This window comes from Mobula hypostoma, chromosome 6 (assembly GCF_963921235.1).
Source record: "Mobula hypostoma chromosome 6, sMobHyp1.1, whole genome shotgun sequence".
Lineage (NCBI taxonomy): Eukaryota > Metazoa > Chordata > Chondrichthyes > Myliobatiformes > Myliobatidae > Mobula > Mobula hypostoma.
This window is the reverse complement of record NC_086102.1, coordinates 182,821,991-182,842,217: the sequence shown is the minus strand read 5'-3', so window position 1 is coordinate 182,842,217 and position 20,227 is coordinate 182,821,991. Positions and strand designations below refer to the sequence as shown.

The following is a 20,227-nucleotide window of genomic DNA, read 5'->3' as shown; positions in this document are numbered from 1 at the left end:
TGAATCGTAGTGAGGGAGGAAGTGTAAGGGGTTAGCCTCAGGATTAGGCTTTTCATTCCAGGACGAAGGAGATGTCCTCCTTTTTTAAAGAAAGAGGCTTCCCTTCCTCTACCATCAACTCTGCTCTCAAACGCATCTCCCCCATTTCATGCACATCTGCTCTCACTTCATCCTCCCCCCACCCCACTAGGAATAGGGTTCCCCTGGTCCTCACCTACCACCCCACCAGCCTCCGGGTCCAACATATTATCCTCCGTAACTTCCACCACCTCCAACGGGATCCCACCACTGAGCACATCTTTCCCTCCCCCCCCCCCCGCTTTCCGCAGGGATCGCTCCCTACGTGACTTCCTTGTCCATTCGTCCCCCCCATCCCTCCCCACCGATCTCCTTCCTGGCACTTATCCTTGTAAGCAGAACAAGTGCTACACATGCCCTTACACTTCTTCCCTCACTACCATTCAGGGCCCCAAACAGTCCTTCCAGGTGAGGCAACACTTCACCTGTGAGTCAGCTGGGGTGATATACTGCACCCAATGCTCCCGATGTGGTCTTCTACATATATTGGCGAGACCCGACGCAGACTGGGAGATCATTTGGCTGAACACCTACGCTCTGTCCGCCAGAGAAAGCAGGATCTCCCAGTGGCCACACAGTTTAATTCCACATCCCATTCCCATTCTGATACATCTATCCACAGCCTCCTCTACTGTAAAGATGAAGCCACACTCAGGTTGGAGGAACAACACCTTATATTCCGTCTGGGTAGCCTCCAACCTGATGGCATGAACATTGACTTCTCAAACTTCCGCTGATGCCCCACCTCCCCCTCGTACCCCATCTATTATTTATTTATATACACACATTCTTTTTCTCTCTCTCCTTTTTCTTCCTCTGTCCCTCTCACTAAACCCCTTGCCCATCCTCGGATTTCCCCCCCCCCTTTTCTTTCTCCCTAGGCCTCCTGTCCCATGATCCTCTCGTATCCCTTTTGCCTATCACCTGTCCAGCTCTTGGCTCCATCTCTCCCCCTCCTGTCTTCTCCTATCATTTCAGATCTTCCCCTCCCCCTCCCACTTTCAAATCTCTTACTAGCTCTTCTTTCAGTTAGTCCTGACGAAGGGTCTCGGCCCGAAACGTTGACTGTACCTCTTCCTATAGGTGTTGCCTGGCCTGCTGCATTCACCAGCAACTTTTATGTGTGTTGCTTTAGTGGCAAGTTCATTTCCTGGTTTTGTGTGTTTGAAGCATGTTGTCAACCAGCTGCACATAGTTTGGTGCTCTGTAGTTGCTAGGAAAGTATTCATCAACATCCCTGAACGCCTTCCATGTGATTTTCTCTGGTCCCGCTAGAAGTTCTTTGAATTGCCTGTCATTGATGACCAACAAAATGCCTTCCTTAATTTGGGCATCAGTTATTCTGGAAAACATCTGTCTCAAACATTGAAATCCTTCATGGAAATACATAGCCTTTCTAAAATCTCTCCTGTCATGTGGCGTCCGCTTTGTCTGGACTAGATAGAAAGCGTTACAACTTAAGTTGTAGCAACATTTTAATCGACTTGAATTATGAATTGAAATAAAAAATATAGGTGTATTTTTTTTAAAAAATAGTGCATGATAGGGAAATGCCATGGTGATTTTCATGATCAGTAGCCCAAAATTCACAAGATACAAATAAAAGTATTCAGGAAACAAAATCTTTGTTGCCCAGTGATATTGATGAGGTGGCTATGTGGTTTTCCCTTACTGAACTGGATTCGCCCCAAATCTCAAAAACGTGAGTTTGTGGGTTCATTAACTGCTATAAATTGCCTCTCTCTCCCCCACTCTCTCCCCCACTCTGTCTCCCCCCCCTGTCTCCCCCGTCTCTCCCCGTCTCTCCCCATCTCTCCTCCTGTCTCTCCCCCTGTCTCTCCCCCACCCTCTCTGCTACCCCCATCTCTCCCCACTCTCTCCCCCACTCTCTCCCACCCTGTCTCTCCCCTGTCTCTCCCCCATCTCTCCCCCACCCTCTCTGCCACCCCTCTCTCCCCCAACTCTCCCCCATCTCTCCCCCCTCTCTCCCCACTCTCTCTCCCCCACTCTGTCTCTCCCCTTTCTCCTCCCCCCTCTCTGCCCTCTCTGTCTCCCCCTTTCCCTACCCGCCTCTACCCCCCTCCCTATCTCCCTCCCTCCCACTCTCCCTGACTCCAGCATATTCCAGCAGGAGGGAGGGAGGAAGGGAGAGGTCTTGAGCAAGGTTTAACTGACACTGTTTGTGGATTGGATATGGTTTTGGTTTCTGGTTACTCCTATTTTTTTTAGCTATTTTGTTCGACTTTGATCTGGGCAGACTGGCTCTGTGGCCTGCAGTCAGTGAACGACACAATGCTAAACTGAACATTCCCAGCCTGTCTCAAGGACTCTTTCGTTTGATGTTTAAGGTTCTGTGTGTGTTTTGCCGTTTGCGAGAGGTTTTTTTTGCTGGTTTGATGTTTTCTTTGAACGGGTTCCATGGTGTTTCTTTGTTTCATGGCTGTTTGTGGAAGGGTGAACCTCAGGGCTGTATACTACATATGTACTTTGAAAATAAATATACTTTGAACTTTATTATAATGTAGGTGAATGTTGAACAGTGGTAACTTCTTGTGATCTGAAGCTCTGAAAGCACTGGCAGCACTGAATGTAGGAGTTGTATTCTATAGCACTGCGGCTAAACACAGGAGATTTTACGGATGCTGGAAACCCAGAGCAATACCCACTGGGGGAACTCAGAAGCGATGTTCCCTCTAATTTGTAATGACTAGCGTGTGCAAAAGTTTTGTGCTGTGCATTTTGCCCAGTGACAACAACATGTGCTCACTGAATTTTTAAGTGGAAGCAAACCTGAATCTATTCTAAGGATAATAAACTACCCACTACCTGTACAGCAGGCCTGTAGCGGGTAATGAAGGATTTTATCGCCAGAGCTTTTGCATACCATTCATATGTGATTTGCTTGCTAACTTAGACTTTTAAAAGTCAAGTTTCCAAATATCGCTCCACTTCTTCACACTTGCAAATTCTCCAGCAACTTTGCATCACGACAATACACATAGGTAACATCAGTTTCTGTATTTTACATAAATATTTCTCCTAGCTACACATTCCTAACCTTATGAGCTTTCAGTGTAGAAGTTTCTACTGTTTCATTAAGCCATTCGCTTTGAGTGAACTAGCAGTTCTTTTGTGCTTCACGCCCTTTGCTTCTTTGGAAATCACCATAGTGAATCAATAACTTCAGTATAAATAAGCCAGTTCTAAAATCTGTAGACAAACCATCACAAACTCCACATTGTGAATACCATTCGCATCAGGAACCGGAAGAGGAAATGTGATTGTGTACGATTATGAAATATACTTAACGTGCCAAGGACGTAGAGGGTGACAACCTTTTGTGCGCTAGTAGCAGAAGATGTGTGCGTGCGTGCACACGTGCACATACTTTAGAGGGAACATTGCTCAGCAGGTCAGGCAGCAATAATAGAAATGAATAAACAAGTTCATGTTTCGGGCCAAGACCCTTCCTCAGGTCAACTGTTTATTCCTTCCCATCGGTGCTGCCTGACCTGCTGAGTTCCTCCAGCATTTTCTGTGTGTTTCTTATTTTCCTGCCTGTCTTTGTATCTTCAGCAAATTTAGCAACCATTCCTTTAATACCATCACTTCACCCATTTTTATAAATTGCTAAAATAAAAGTTGGGGACAGTGACACTCATTACACATTACATGCACACATTGCATCTTGCCAACCAGAAAAAAATACCCATTAATATTTATTGAGTTTACCCCTGGCCAGATAGTCTTCTATTTACAGTAAAATGTTACCTTCTACTCCATAAGCCTTGGATATGACAATCTAATTATCTTCTTAAGACCCAACCACATTACACCCAATATATTTCCCCTTTCTTCTCAGTATGCTACTGACATCTGCTGCCACTTTTAGCCATACTTTCTTAGTGTAGACTGTTGGCTTCTTTCTCCTTTCACCAGTGAAGATGCAACTTCAACACCCAAATTAACATTCAGCAAATTATTAGGACATTGTCGAATGTTGAAAGGCCTCCATAGAGTGGATGTGGAGAGGATGTTTCCTATGATGGGAAAGTCTAAGACCAGAGGACACAGCCTCAGAATAAAGGGACGTCCATTTAGAAAGGAGATGAGGAGGAACTTCTTCAGCCAGAGAGTGGCGAATCTGTGGAATTTTTTGCCATCGGCGGCTGCTGATGCCAAGTCATTGGATATATTTAAGGGAGCGGTTAATAGATCAACATGTTGGAATGGGAGTGGGAATTGGAATTAAAACATTCGGTCACAGGGAAGTCTTGCTTGTGGCGGATGGTGCAGTCCTACTCGACGATACAGTCCACCAATTTATGATGGGTCTCACCAACGTAGGAGAGGCCACATCGCAAGCACTGCATACAATAGATGACCCCAGCAGATTTGCGTGTGAAGTGTTGCCTCACGTGGAAGGACTGTTTTGAGCTCTGAATTGTTAATATACAGTTTGCATCTTGTTGGAGACACAGCTGAGCTTCAAGCCCTGGTATTAAATGTTCATGCAATATTAATTAAGTTTGTTTCCTTTTTCCTTTATTTCAGAAATTATAGTGTCAAGTATTTATTATCATCATCATCATCATTTTGTGCTGTGTTGTATGACGTACTGTAGGTGATTATGGTCTTCCACCTGTCTTTAATCTGCAAAGTTCTGAAAAGTTCTTCAAAAATTTTGTCTGTCCATTCTTTGCTATAACTCATGCACCATCGATGGTGACTTTTTCTTGCATCAGTTTTTCCCATCACTGCAAGATGTCCAAACTTCTCCTCCTTCAGTACATGTCCCAGAGATTCCAGCTGCCGTTTCCCGATTGATGATATCAGCTCTCTTCTTATTCCGACTTTTCACAACACTTCCTCATTTGTTACTCTGTCCTTCCATGATATTTTCATCATTCTTCTCAAATGCCACATTTCTGCAGCTTCAAGTCTTCCCTCATTTTGCTGGATATTGTCCAACACTCGCTTCCAGATGTTAGTGTGGAATGAGCAAAATACTGCAACATTCTGAGTTTCATACCCAGAGAAATAATGTTAATCTTTACTATCTTGCTCAAATGCTCAAACATGCATTTAGCAATTCCAATCATTCTTCTAGTCATTCTACTGTCAGATGACATCGTGCTCCCTAAGTAATTGAACAATGAAACAAATAAACATGGTTGTTCAAAGTATTTATAAAATGATATAAGTATTGTTAACAAGGAAACTTCCCTCAACTGTTATTAAGACCATAAGACATAGGAGCAGAATTGGGCCATTTGGCCCATCGAGTTTGCTTCACCATTTCATCATGGCTAATTCAATTTTCCTCTCATCCTCAATCACCTGCTTTCTCCCCATATCCCTTCATGCACTGATCAATTAAAAATCTATCAACTTCTGCCTTAAATATATATACAGACTTGAACTCCACAGCTGCCTGTGGCAACAAATTCCACAGATTCACTACTGTCTGGCTAAAGAAATTCTTCTTCATCTCTATCCTAACTGGATGTCCCTCTATTCTGAGGCTGTGTCCTCTAGTCTTCAACTGCCTACCCTCAGGAAACATTCTCTCCACATCAATTCTATCAAGGTCTTTCACCATTCGATAGGTTTCGATGATTATTTGTGATATACATACATATCACAGTAGTCTCCTCATCATGGCAAGACATTTTATTGTATCTCCTGCAACAACAGAGTGAGTGACTCCACCATCTCAAAAGAGCAACTTGGAATACTACCTTCCTCAGAGTCCACAAGATGTTGGATAGCTTCATGCTGGAGGCAAATCCACTGCACTACAAGACACAAGAAAATCTAATATAAACCATCTTCTCTCTGCAGGTATAGTGTACTGGACAGTCCTGGGACATGGCTCAAACCCCGGCTCCATAAAGTGGGCCTTTCTCACAAGATTCGATGACAGAGGAAGCAATCCAACAGTACCAGTGGACTTAAACCTGAATTATATAGTGACACCTGCTGCAATTGCCGTGGATTGGGTTGGAAAGTAAGGAGCAAAAATATAAGGAGGATATTGCTTTTACTTTGATTCTAATTGAATTATGGTATTCTGAAGAGTTAATTTATCAAAATCACTAAACCTCGTTGGATTTGTTTCCGTCTCAGCTGAAGTTCTTCGGCAAGACTGAGAAGCAGGTGTTTTATTTTCCAAACCCCCTTCCTCCCTGTAACAACCCAAAATCTGATTCAATAGGTCAATCTGTCATCTTTACAAACCTTTAAGCCTATACACACCCCGCGGCATGTTATTGTTTACTGGAGATACTTCATCCATATTGGTTCAAAGACTGAACAAGTATCTTGCATCAGTCTTCACTGAGGAAGACAGCAGTATACCGGACACTCAAGGGTGGCAGGGAAGAGAAGTGTGAGCAGTCACAATTACGACAGAGAAAGTACTCAGGAAGCTGAATAGGCTAAAGGTAGATAAATCTCCTGGACCAGATGGAATGCACCCTCGTGTTCTGAAGGAAGTAGCTGTGGAGATTGCGGAGGCATTAGCGATGATCTTTCATAAGTCGATAGATTCTGGCATGGTTCCGGAGGACTGGAAGATTGCAAATGTCACTCCGCTATTTAAGAAGGGGGCAAGGAAGCAAAAAGGAAATTATAGACCTGTTAGCTTGACATCAGTGGTTGGGAAGTTGTTGGAGTCGATTGTCAAGGATGAGGTTACAGAGTACCTGGAGGCATATGACAAGACAGGCAGAACTCAGCATGGATTCCTTAAAGGAAAATCCTGCCTGACAAACCTATTACAATTTTTTGAGGAAATTACCAGTAGGCTAGACAAGGGAGATGCAGTGGATATTGTATATTTGGATTTTCAGAAGGCCTTTGACAAGGTGCCACACATGAGGCTACTTAACAAGATAAGAGCCCATGGAATTACAGGGAAGTTACATACAGGGATAGAGCGTTGGCTGATTGGCAGGAAACAGAGAGTGGGAATAAAGGGATCCTATTCTGGTTGGCTGCCGGTTACCAGTGGTGTTCCACAGGGGTCCGTGTTGGGGCCGCTTCTTTTTACATTGTACTTCAACGATTTGGGTTATGGAATAGATGGCTTTGTGGCTAAGTTTGCTGACGATACGAAGATAGGTGGAGGGGCTGGTAGTGTTGAGGAAACCGAGAGTCTGCAGAGAGACTTGGATAGATTGGAAGAATGGGCAGAGAAGTGGCAAATGAAGTACAATGTTGGAAAGTGTATGGTTATGCACTTTGGCAGAAAAAATAAACGGGCAGACTATTATTTAAATGGGGAAAGAATTCAAAGTTCTGAGATGCAACGGGACTTGAGAGTCCTCGTACAGGATACCCTTAAAGTTAACCTCCAGGTTGAGTCAGTAGTGAGGAAGGCGAATGCAATGTTGGCATTCATTTCTAGAGGAATAGAGTATAGGAGCAGGGATGTGATGTTGAGGCTCTATAAAGCGCTGGTGAGACCTCACTTGGAGTACTGTGGGCAGTTTTGGTCTCCTTATTTAAGAAAGGATGTGCTGACATTGGAGAGGGTACAGAGAAGATTCACTAGAATGATTCCGGGAATGAGAGGGTTAACATATGAGGAACGTTTGTCTGCTCTTGGACTGTATTCCTTGGAGTTTAGAAGAATGAGGGGAGTCCTCATAGAAACATTTTGAATGTTAAAAGGCATGGACAGAGTGGATGTGGCAAAGTTGTTTCCCATGATGGGGGAGTCTATTACGAGAGGGCATGACTTAAGGATTGAAGCGTGCCCTTTCAGAACAGAAATGCGAAGAAATTTTTTTTAGTCAGAAGGTGGTGAATCTATGGAATTTGTTGCCACGGGCAGCAGTGGAGGCCAAGTCATTGGGCGTATTTAAGGCAGAGATGTAAAGGTATCTGAGTAGCCAGGGCATCAAAGGTTATGGTGAGAAGGCAGGGGAGTGGGACTAAATAGGAGAAAATGGATCAGCTCCTGATAAAATGGCGGAGCATACTCGATGGGCCGAATGGCCTACTTCTGCTCCTTTGTCTTATGGTCTTATGGTCTTATGGACCCCATGAGCTATTTTGCATGGTCACAAGGTTTCAAATTGCTTCATCATGAGAAAGGAACGGAGTAGCAGATTCTCTGGCTTCAGCATCAGTCCAGTCTTGCTGTTCCTGTGTGATGTAGGAGCAGAATTAAACCATTAGGCCTATCAAGTCTACTCCACCATTCCATCAAGTCTGATCCATTTCCCTCTCGGACCCAATCTCCTGCCTTCATCCTGTATCCCTCATGCCCTGACCAATCAAGAATCTGCCTTAAATATACACAATGACTTGGCCTTCCCAGCCACCTGTGGCAACAAATTCCACAGATACACCACCCTCTGGCTAAAAAATTCCTCCTCATCCATTTTCTAAACGGACATGCCTCTATTCTGAGCCTATATCCTCTGATCTTAGACTCCTCCACCACTGGAAACATCTCCTCCACATCCACTCTGTCGAGGCCTTTCAACATTTGATAGGTTTCAGCAATGTCCCTGTCATTCATCTGAATTCCAGTGAGTACAGGCCCAGAGCCTTCAAACGCTCTTCATATGATAAGCCATTCATTCCCAGAATCATTCTCGTGAACCTCCTCTGAACCCTCTCCAATGCCAGCACATCATTTCTTATATAAGAGACCTAAAACTCCTCACAATACTCCAAGTGAGGTCTTACAAGTGCTGTATAAAGCCTCAGCATTACATCCTTGCTTCTGGTCCTGCACAAAAGCAGCTTGTTTTCCCCTTTCCATTGCATTATGTCTACGGCTTAGAATATTTGGAATTAAAATGTTACTTGCTGCAACCGCAGTCTAGTGTAGCTGCCAATGCTAGAACTCTTCAGGGTGGATCTATGGCCATCTGTTCAGCTGCACGGGCAAAGGTGACCAGACCATTAGGCCATATTGTAGCTGTAAACTTTCTGATTAATATTGGACCTGATAACCATAAAAGCAGAGTGGTGTGAGGGAAAACGAAAGGTAGGATAATCTTACTCATTTAATATTCAGTCTTTCGTGTAAATGCTGTTCTAATTATAATTGGTTAGCATTTGAAAGGATGTTATAACAAGTTGAACATGTCCAGTGTGTCCAAGACAGAATACTGAGAAGGTGTCTACGTCTCTTTTTCAAGGCATATTTATTGGACTGATTCCGGCACAAAGAGAATTGAGGTGGCAGATCTAAATGGACTATACAGGAAATGGCTGATTGACTCTGAACTGGACGATCCAGCTGCTATAGCTGTAAATCCTAAACTTGGGTAAGCAAATTACCGTTTCCCAGACAATTTATTTTTATATTTTAGATATTTACCTTTTAGACCATAACACATTATGCCATTCGACCCATCGAGTCTTCACCGCCATTTCATCATGACTGATCCATTTCCCTTCAACCCCATTCTCTTGTCTTCTCCCCCTAACCTTTCACATCCTGACTAATTAAGAACCTAGCTACCTCTGCCTTAAATGCACCCAATGACTTGGTCTCCACAACTGCCTGTGGCAATGAATTTTACAGATTCACCACCCTCTTGCTAAAGAAATTCCTCCTCATTTCTGTTCTAAACAGACATTCCTCTATCCTGAGGCTGTGCCCTCTTTTCTTAGACTCCCCTACCAAAGGAAACATCTTCTTCACATCCACTCTATCTCAGCCTTTCAATGGGTTTCAATGAGACTCCGCCCCCCCCCCCCCATTCTTCTAAATTCCAGCAAGTGGCCCAGAGCCTTCAATCACTGCTCATATGATAACCCTTTCATTCCTGGAATCTTGGAATCATACTTAGGAACCTCCTCAGAACCCCCTCCAGTCAGCCCATCCTTTGTTAAATAAGGGGCCCAAAACTGCTTCCAAGTGAGGCCTCGGCATTGCCCCATCCCCATTACATCCTTTACATTCATTACATCCATTACATTCTAGCTCTCTTGAAATGAATGCTAGCATTGTATTTGCCTTCCTCACCAGCGATTCAGCCTGCAAACTAACCTTTTGGAAAACCTGCACGAAGATTCCGAAATCCCTTTGCACCTCTGATTTTTTTGAATTTTCTACCAAGGTTTTCACTTTCCCTACAGATATCACTGTTCTACAAATATAAAAAATGGTATCTCCATGAAAAATGCTGGAAACTGATACAATAAAGGCATTAATTTAAAATCTATACTGCTTCAGTCAAGTGCCTTGTTTCCAGTTTTTGCTTTAATTGGTACCACAAATAGGAAATTTGAGTCGTAACCTCAATTGTGATTAAGCAGAAATGAGCTGATACTTCAAAGATCCAGAAACTACATGCTGAACTATTTGCATGAGGTATTAAACTGAGGTCTTTTCAAATAAATTGGGGGGCTGACTGACCCCAGTAGAAGCTGCAAGGGATGGCAGGGAGATATTTCCACCACCAGGAGAAGTACCAGGGTTAAGGGAGTGAAACATGAATGAATAGTGGACCTAGCTGATGACCCTGCAGCTGATCTATGGGCATTGGTGGAGGTGCGGGAGGCAGCAATACCAGGCAGGAAACATCTTCCTGTAAATCTCTTTGAAGAAAGCTATTTCTCAATACTTTACTCAGTAAAAGGTAGATTATCTAGGCTGATGGCCGGCTGGTGGCACAATGGCATCAGCGCCAGGCTCCGGAGTGAAGGCTCCCGAGTTCGAATCCAAGTCGGGCCACCCCACAAGCACGCTTTCCATCTGTGCCAGGTTGAACGTCGAGCTAGCCACTCAGCCTTGTAAAAAAAAAGGGTCGAGTCAGGAACGTTTATGTCATGACCCAGTTAATCCAAAAGGAGACCAATCCTGACACCACACGCCAGACAAGAATAGCTGACTGTCTGGTGCGACACGCTAAAAAAAAATCTAGGCTGATGTCACTTACTCTGTGTAGGGTATGCCTTATGGAAATTGGTGCTGTATTTACCTAAACAACCATGGTTAATCTGAAAAATTAGTTCTTTAATATGACATCTGTTCAAGTTCATTTTGTTGTCATTCAACCATACATAGCTGAACGAAACAACGTCCCTCCAGACCAAGGTGCATAAGACAGTACATATAGCTCACACACAAAATACTTCAAGTTACATTATCATAAATAAACTAACAAATAATCAGTTGCATTTACAACACATTTAAAAAACAGTATAATGCTACTGGTGCTTGGTGGTGGTGGCAGGGAGTTTAGTGGTCTTAGAGCCTGGGAGAAGAAGCTGCTTTCCATCCTAACAGTTCTAGTCCTGATACTATGGTACCTATTACTTGATGGTAAGGTTCAAAGAGATTGTTGGATGAATGGAAGAGGTCATTGACAATGCTAAGGGCCCTGCATATGTGGTACTCCTGATAAATATCTTTAACATATGGAAGAGAGACCTCAATGATCCTCTCAGCAATCCTCACAATCCTTTGTAGGGACTTGCAGCCAGATGTCTTACAAAGCCCGTACTAGATGGTGATGCAGGTGGTCAGGACACTCTCAATTGTGCTCCTGTAAAAGTTGATTAAAATGGAGGTGGGTGGGGACTTACTTGCCTTAATCTCTACAGGAAGTTGAGATGCTGCTGTGTTTTCTTGACTAAAGAGGTGGTGTTGAGAGAACAGGTAATATCCATTATGTGCACTCCCAGAAACTTGGTGATCCTAACTGTCACCCTGGAGGAGATGTGTATGTACAGTGAGGAGTCATCAGCATGCACCTTCCTAAAGTCCACAATCACCTCTTTGGTCTTGTCCATGTTGAGACTCAAGTTGTGCTTGCAGCATTATGCCAGCCATTTATACGCTATCTCATCGTCTTTGTTGATGAGGCCAAACACTGTTACGTAATCAGCGTATTTGATGATCCGGTTTAATCAGAAGAGGAGAGAGTGAGCAATTTCAAGTTCCTGGGTGTCAAGATCTCTGAGGATCTAACCTGGTCCCAACTTATCAATGCATCTATAAAGAAGGCAAGACAGTGGCTACATTTTATTAGGAGTTTGAAGAGATTTGGTTTGTCACCTAAAACACTCAAAAACTTCTAAAGGAAAGCATTCTCACAGGCTGCATCCTGTCTGGTATGGGGATGGGGGGGGGGTGTGGTGCTCTACTGCAAAGGACCAAAAGGAGCTACAGAAAGTTGTTAAATTGGTCCGCTCCATCTTGGGTAGTAGCCTCTGTAGTATCCAAGACATCTTCAGGGCATAGTCCTCAGAAAGGGGGTGTCCATCATTAAGGACCCCCACCACTCAGGACATGCCCTCTTTTCACTGTTACTGTCAGGAAGGAGGTACAGTATCCTGAAGGCACACATTAAACAATTCAGGAACAGCTTCTTCCCCTCTGTCATACGATTCCTAAATGGACATTGAACCCACTTCTTTCAATATATATTTCTGTTTTGCACTGTTTTTAATCTATTTAATATATGCATATATGTACTTACTGTAATTGATTTACATTTTTTTCTATATTATCATGTATTGCATTGAACTGCTGCTGCTATGTTAACAAATTTCACAACACATGCTGGTGATAATTCTGATTCTGATGTTGAACTGGATGTAGAAGTGCAGTCACATGTCAGTAGTGGGCTGAGCACGCAGCCGTGAGGAGCAGCGGTGCTCAGCGTAATGGGGTTAGATATGTCCTTCTCTTCTCCACTCTGGCCTTCTACCTCTTCTCACCTGCCCATCACCTCTCCCTGGTGCCTGTGCTCCTCCCTTTTTCCAATGGTCCACTCTTCTTTCCTATCATACTTACTCATCTCCAGTCCTTTACCTTTCCCACCCACCTGGCTTCACCTATCACCTTCTAGCTACCCTCTTTCTCCTCCCCCCCCCACCTTTTTACTCTGACATTTTTCCCCTTCCTTTCCAGTCCTGATGAAGGGTCTCAGCCCAAAACATTGACTGTTTGTTCATTTCCACAGATGCTGCCTGATGTGCTGAGTTCCCTCAGAATTTGTGTGTGTTTCTTTATAAAGGACATTCAGCCTATCAGGAAGAGATGCATCACTGTCTTTGCACAGGGTGGACATACATTGTCCCATCAGGTGGAAGATACAAATGTTTGAAAGCATGTGCAGGTTCAAAAGCCTGAACCAGGTTCAAGGACAGCTTCGACCTCACTGTTACAAGACTTTTGAATGTTTCCCCAGGATGATAAGATGGACTCTTGATCTTATGATCTACCTAGTTATGATCTTGCACGTTATTGTCTACCTGCACTGCACTTTCTTTGTACCGTAACACGTTATTCTACAAGCTGTGATTGTTTTACCCTGCATTCAGTTTTAGCTTATACCACTTCAATGCTTCATTGTAATGAATTGATCTGTATAAACAGTACGCAAAGGAAAGTTTTCACAGTACCTCAGTAAATGTGACAGTAAAAACAGAAATTGAAAGAACTTCAGTTATTTACATGTACTGACTTTAACTCTTAATTTAGGCTGTTCTACTGGACAGATTTGGGCAGTAATCCCAAGATAGAGTGTGCCTGGATGGATGGACAATACCGGCAAGTGTTAGTTAACAGTGAGCTGGGCTGGCCGACGGGCCTCACCATAGATTATCTCAATGGTGACAGAATCTATTGGAGTGATTCCAAGGAGAACCTCATAGAGTCTATAAAGTTTGATGGGACTGACAGAATACAGGTTATTAATGGAGGTAAAACACTTTTATGGATTTAACAATTATTATTGAAAAGCAATATTAGGGCTAAGCATAAGTAAATAACTGAATTTGCTGCGAACATTTATGAAGTTGAAATAATTTAATTTTATCATGTTGAGGTCACCTAATGTGAAGCAATAGTTTTCTCAATATTGTAGTAATATCTGACTCTATGCAAGAAAGTGAATCTCAGGGTTGTATATGTGACATACATGTACTTTGATAATAAAATTACTTTGACTGTCAGGATCACTGGTGAACTCACTGTGCAGGAATCACAGAGTCTTCAGCAATTCAAAGAAAATAAAAGATTTATCAGAGAAATTAGCCAGAAAAACTAACCAGAGCTCAGGCAAACTATGCAGGATCTTGAAGAGCTGAAATCACTCACGATACGCAGAAGAACTCGGTCAGAGTTTCACCAGATAAGGATCCGCAATGACCGAGCAAAGAGGGGTTGGCAAGACCCCCCCACTTCCGAAATACACCCTGGAGCACATAGAAATTCAGGACTGATCAGACAGCCCTGATGTCCAGACGAATCAATAACCCCCAAAGACAACAACTGCAATGTGAGACATTGAAAATCCCCCGCTAATTTAATTACCCCAAGATGAATAAAACTGAAAAATACAAAGAGAGCTTAATAATTGTCATGATCCCAAATGAGACACCCGCAACACGTGAAAACCCAGAGCTAGACCAAAGACAAGCAATTGCACATAAAAGGTAAACACTTCATACCCACAAGGTGACACTGAGAAAATACAATCCACATAACTCACTGAATATAATCTTTACTTTTTTTTGAAACTGGCAGCTGGTTGTGACATTAACTTTGATGTTAGACCATAAGACCATAAGACAAAGGAGCAGAAGTAGGCCATTCGGCCCATCGAGTCTGCTCCACCATTTTATCATGAGCTGATCCATTCTCCTACTTAGTCCCACTCCCCTGCCTTCTCATCATAACCTTTGATGCCCTGGCTACTCAGATACCTGTCAATCTCTGCCTTAAATACACCCAATAACTTGGCCTCCACTGCTGCCCGTGGCAACAAATTCCATAGATTCACCACCCCCTGACTAAAAAAATTTCTTCGCATTTCTGTTCTGAATGGGCGCCCTTCAATCCTTAAGTCATGCCCTCTCGTACAAGACTCCCCCATCATGGGAAACAACTTTGCCACATCCACTCTGTCCATGCCTTTTAACATTCGAAATGTTTCTATGAGGTCTCCCCTCATTCTTCTAACTCCAATGAATACAGTCCAAGAGCGGACAAATGTTCCTCATATGTTAACCCTCTCATTCCCGGAATTGTTCTAGTGAATCTTCTCTGTACCCTCTCCAACGTCAGCACATCCTTTCTTAAATAAGGAGCCCAAAACTGCCCACAGTACTCTGTGAGGTCTCACCAGTGCATTATAGAGCCTCAACATCACATCCCTGCTCCTATACTCTATTCCTCTAGAAATGAATGCCAAAATTGCATTCGCCTTCTTCACTACTGACTGAACCTGGAGGTTAACTTTAAGGGTATCCTGTACGAGGACTCCCAAGTCCCATTGCATCTCAGAACTTTGAATTCTTTCCCCATTTAAATAATAGTCTGCCCGTTTATTTTTTCTGCCAAAGTGCATAACCATACACATTCCAACATTGTACTTCATTTGCCACTCCTCTGCCCATTCTTCCAATCTATCCAAGTCTCTCTGCAGACTCTCAGTTTCCTCAACACTACCGGCCCCTCCACCTATCTTCGTATCGTCAGCAAACTTAGCCACAAAGCCATCTATTCCATAATCCAAATCGTTGATGTATAATGTAAAAAGGAGCGGCCCCAACACTGATCCCTGTGGAAAACCACTGGTAACCGGCAGCCAACCAGAATAGGATCCCTTTATTCCCACTCTCTGTTTCCTGTCAATCAGCCAATGCTCTATCCGCGTATGTAACTTTCCCGTAATTCCATGGGCTCTTATCTTGTTAAGTAGCCTCATGTGTGGCACCTTGTCAAAGGCCTTCTGAAAATCCAAATATACAACATCCATTGCATCTCCCTTGTCTAGCCTACTGGTAATTTCCTCAAAAAATTGTAATAGGTTTGTCAGGCAGGATTTTCCTTTAAGGAATCCATGCTGAGTTCTGCCTATCTTGTCATATGCCTCCAGGTACTCTGTAACCTCATCCTTGACAATCGACTCCAACAACTCTTCAACCACCGATGTCAAGCTAACAGGTCTATAATTTCCTTTTTGCTTCCTTGCCCCCTTCTTAAATAGCGGAGTGACATTTGCAATCTTCCAGTCCTCCGGAACCATGCCAGAATCTATCGACTTCTGAAAGATCATCGCTAATGCCTCCGCAATCTCCACAGCTACTTCCTTCAGAACACGAGGGTGCATTCCATCTGGTCCAGGAGATTTAGCTACCTTTAGCCTATTCAGCTTCCTGAGTACTTTCTCTGTCGTAATTGTGACTGCGCACACTTCTCTTCCCTGCCACCCTTGAGTGTCCAGTATACTGCTGATGCCTTCCTCAGTGAAGACTGATGCAAAATACTCATTCAGTTCCTCTGCCATCTCCTTATCTCCCATTACAATTTCTCAAGCATCATTTTCTATCGGTCCTATATCTACTCTCACCTGTCTTTTACTCTTTATATACTGCTTTTAGTATCCACTTTGATATTATTTGCTGGCTTCCTTTCATAGTTAATCTTTTCTCTCTTAATGACCTTCTTGGTTTCCTTTTGTAAGGTTTTAAAAACTTCCCAATCCTCTGTCTTCCCACTAATTTTTACTTCCTTGTATGCCCTCTCCTTTGCTTTAACTTTGGCTTTGACTTCTCTTGTCAACCATGGTTGCATCCTTTTTCCACTCGAAAATTTCTTCTTTTTTGGAATATACCTGTCTTGCACCTTCCTCATTTCTCACATAAACTCCAGCCACTGCTGCTCTGCTGTCTTTCCCACCAGTGTCCCTTTCCAGTCAACTTTGGCCAGTTCCTCTCTCATGCCACTGTAATTTCCTTTACTGCACTGAAATACCGACACGTCAGATTTCGGCTTCTCTTTTTCTAATTTCACAGTGAACTCAATCATGTTATGATCACTGCCTCCTAAGGGTTCCTTCACCTCAATCTCTCTAGTCGCCTCCGGTTAATTACACAATACCCAATCCAGTACAGCCGATCCCCTAGTGGGGTCAACAACAAGCTGTTCTAAAAAGCCATCTCGCAGACATTCTACAAATTCTCTCTCTTGAGATCCAGTGCTGACCTGATTTTCCCAACCTACTCGCATGTTAAAATCCCCTACAATTATCATAACACTGCCCTTCTGACAAGCCTTTTCTATTTCCAGTTGTAATTTGTAGTCCACATCCCTGCAGCTGTTTGGAGGCCTATAAATAACTGCCATCAGGGTCCTTTTACCCCTGCTATTTCTTAGCTCAACCCATAAAGATTCTGCACCTTCCAATCCTATATCACCTCTTTCTTTTGATTTAATATCATTTCTTACCAATAAAGCCATGCCTCCCCTTCTGCCTACCTTCCTTTCCTTCCAATATACCGTGTATCCTTGGACGTTCAGCTCCCAGAGACATGCATCCTTTAGCCAGGTCTCAGTGATGGCCACAATATCATACCTGCCAATCTGTAGCTGTACAACAAGATCAGCCACCTCATTCCTTATGCTGCGTGCATTTAAGTACAACACCTTAAGACCAGTATTTGATACTTTTTGCGATGATTTCACTGCAACTTTATTGCACTGCAACTCATCCCAATGGCTACAAATTTGCCCCATCACCTGTCTGTCTTTCCTGACATCTTTACTGCTCACTATCTTAGATTTATTTCTGTTTTCCCCTTCCTCCGCTCTATCATTCCGGATCCCATTCTCCTGCCAAATTAGTTTAAACCATCCCTAACAGCTCTATTAAACTTTCCCACCAGGATATTGGTCCCCTTCGGGTTCAGGTGTAACCTGTCCTTTTTGAACAGGTCATACTTCCCCCTGAAGAGATCCCGATTATCCAAGAATCTGAAGCCCTGCCCCCTACACCAGTCTCTCAGTCACGCATTCTTCTGCCTGATCCGACTATTCTTGCCCTCGCTAGCATGTTATTTAAATGCATATAATAAATTTATATGAATTATAGTTCATGTCTATAGCACAGTATCAGCAGTTACCTACAACATTCCCGACATTTGCTTGCACAATTGACAGCACTTCAAGGATTTCCACCAAATACAAAACACTCTGATATTGTTATCAGCTTTTCACATCATTTTGCAAGAAAACATTTTGACTGAAAACTGCTTCCAGAGGAATGCAGAGCTGAAATAGTTCACTGAAATGTGTTTGGAGGAATCAATTTGAACAGCTTACAACAAGTTAGACCAACACCGCTGGATCTTTGTGATGATATTTATACAAGAAGGATCCTGCATTGAGGCTAAATTTATCATGTCATCTTATTGTTGATATTCATCAGGATTGACTTGCTGCTGGTAAAAAACCCAGTCTATTTATACATTTTAAAATCCTAGGAATGCATGTGTAGGCAGAGTTGAGTTTATATATCTGCTGCTACGTCCAGGATGAACATCATCATTATGTACCAGGTTGCATGACGTAAGTGAACATGGTCTTTGACCATGATTATTCATGGCAATTTTTTCTACAGAAGTGGTTTGCATTGCCTTCTTCAGGGCAGTGTTTTCACAAGACAGGTGACCCCAGCCATTATCGATACTGCTCAGAGATTGTCTGCCTGGCGTCAATGGACACATAACCAGGACGTGTGATATGCACCAGCAGCTTATACAACCATCCACCACCTGCTCCCGGGGCTTCAGGTGATCCAGGCCAGGGGAGCTGAGCAACTACTACATCCTGTCCAAGGGTGACGTGCAGGCTAGCAGAGGGAAGGAGCCCCTTACACCTCCTTTGGTAGAGACACATCTCCACTCCTCCACACAAAGGACCAGTATATAAAAAAAACAATATTATAGCTTAGAACTAACCTCAGTTTTCTCCAGCTTTGAGTTTCACATTGGAAACCTTTAACAAGTAGGGCAGCATAGTAATGTAGTGGATAGCACAATGCTTTACAGTACCAGAGACCCAAGTTCAATTCTAACCGCTGTCTGTAAGAAGTTTATACGTTCTCCCTGTGACCACGCGGGTTTCCTCCAGGTGCTCCAGTTTCCTCCCACGGTCCAGAAGATGTACCAATTGGTAGGTTAATTAGTTATTGTAAACTGTCCTGTGACAAAGCTAGGATTAAATCGGGATTTGCTGGTGCCACAGCTCAAAGGGCTGGAAGGACCTATTCTGCGCTGTAGTTATAGTGTCATAGAGGAGTACAGCACACCAGGACCAAAGCCCTCTATACCACGCCCATCCATGTACCTATCCAAACTTCTCTTAAACATTGAGATCAAACTCACATGCAGCCACTTGTTCTGGCAGCTCGTTCCAGAAGCCTGAGACACACACTCAACAATCAGGAACGGCTTCTTCTCCTCTGCCATCTGCTTCCTGAATAGACATTGAACCCATGAACACTGCCTCACTACTGAAATTCTATTTTATTTCTATTTTTGCAGCATGTAAATTTCCCTTTACAATGGACTAGAATTACATCAATGATCTTCAGATCTCACGTTCGATGGTTAAACGCAGAGCAGTTAAGCGTGGCGCTTTTAGGAGTTAATGCCATGGCCAAAATCATGGCAGGAGAGGCGGGATTTAAACCAGGTTGAAGTGCAGGGTAATGAGGCTTCCTTTACCGAGCATTTTGTTGGCGAATGTACAGTCACTTGAATATAAAATTGATGCTGTCAGGGCAAGGCTGCTGTATCAGAGGCAGATGAGGTAGATATCAGTTGTCTGTTGCATTGAGACTTGGTTAATAGTGAGGCGCCAGGCACAGCTATCCGACCGGAAGGTTTTATGATTTTTAGAATGGATTGAACCTCAAATTCTGGGATGGAGAAAGGTGGCAGTGTATGCTTTTTAGTCAATTCTTCTTGGTATACAAACTTGGAACAACGAACGATTAACTGCAGACCATTCTATTTGCCTTGGGAGTTATCATCTGTGGTCCTGTCCTGACTGCAATTTACATGCAAAGCACTCACATGCTTTCTGTAAACAAGAAACATCCCTTTCCGATGCATTTCAAATTATAGTCGGTGTCTTTAGCCAGGTCTGTTTGAAGAAAACCTGGCCAGTTATCACCAGCACTTAATCTGTTCCACCAGGGGTCCCAATACACTAGACCACTGCTACACTACGATAAGGAATGCCTATTGTTTCTTCCCGAGACCGCATTTTGGCCGGTCGGATCATTTGACTGTACTTCTACTACCTGCATACAGACAGAGCCTAAAGAGCAAGGCTCCCGAGATCAAGACAACCAAGGGGTGGTCGTGGGAGGTGGAG

The 20,227-nt window shown here is 43.3% G+C and overlaps 1 protein-coding gene across 1 annotated transcript in view; it reads left to right on the top strand.

Moving 5' to 3' along the window:
* The window catches only part of lrp2a (low density lipoprotein receptor-related protein 2a), a 404,078-nt gene that overhangs the window by 346,475 nt on the left and 37,376 nt on the right, over nucleotides 1-20,227 (top strand). Inside the window, 3 exon segments of the mRNA XM_063052409.1 lie at nucleotides 5,923-6,088; nucleotides 9,240-9,368; nucleotides 13,541-13,761. Coding sequence (XP_062908479.1) covers nucleotides 5,923-6,088; nucleotides 9,240-9,368; nucleotides 13,541-13,761 — 516 coding nt within the window.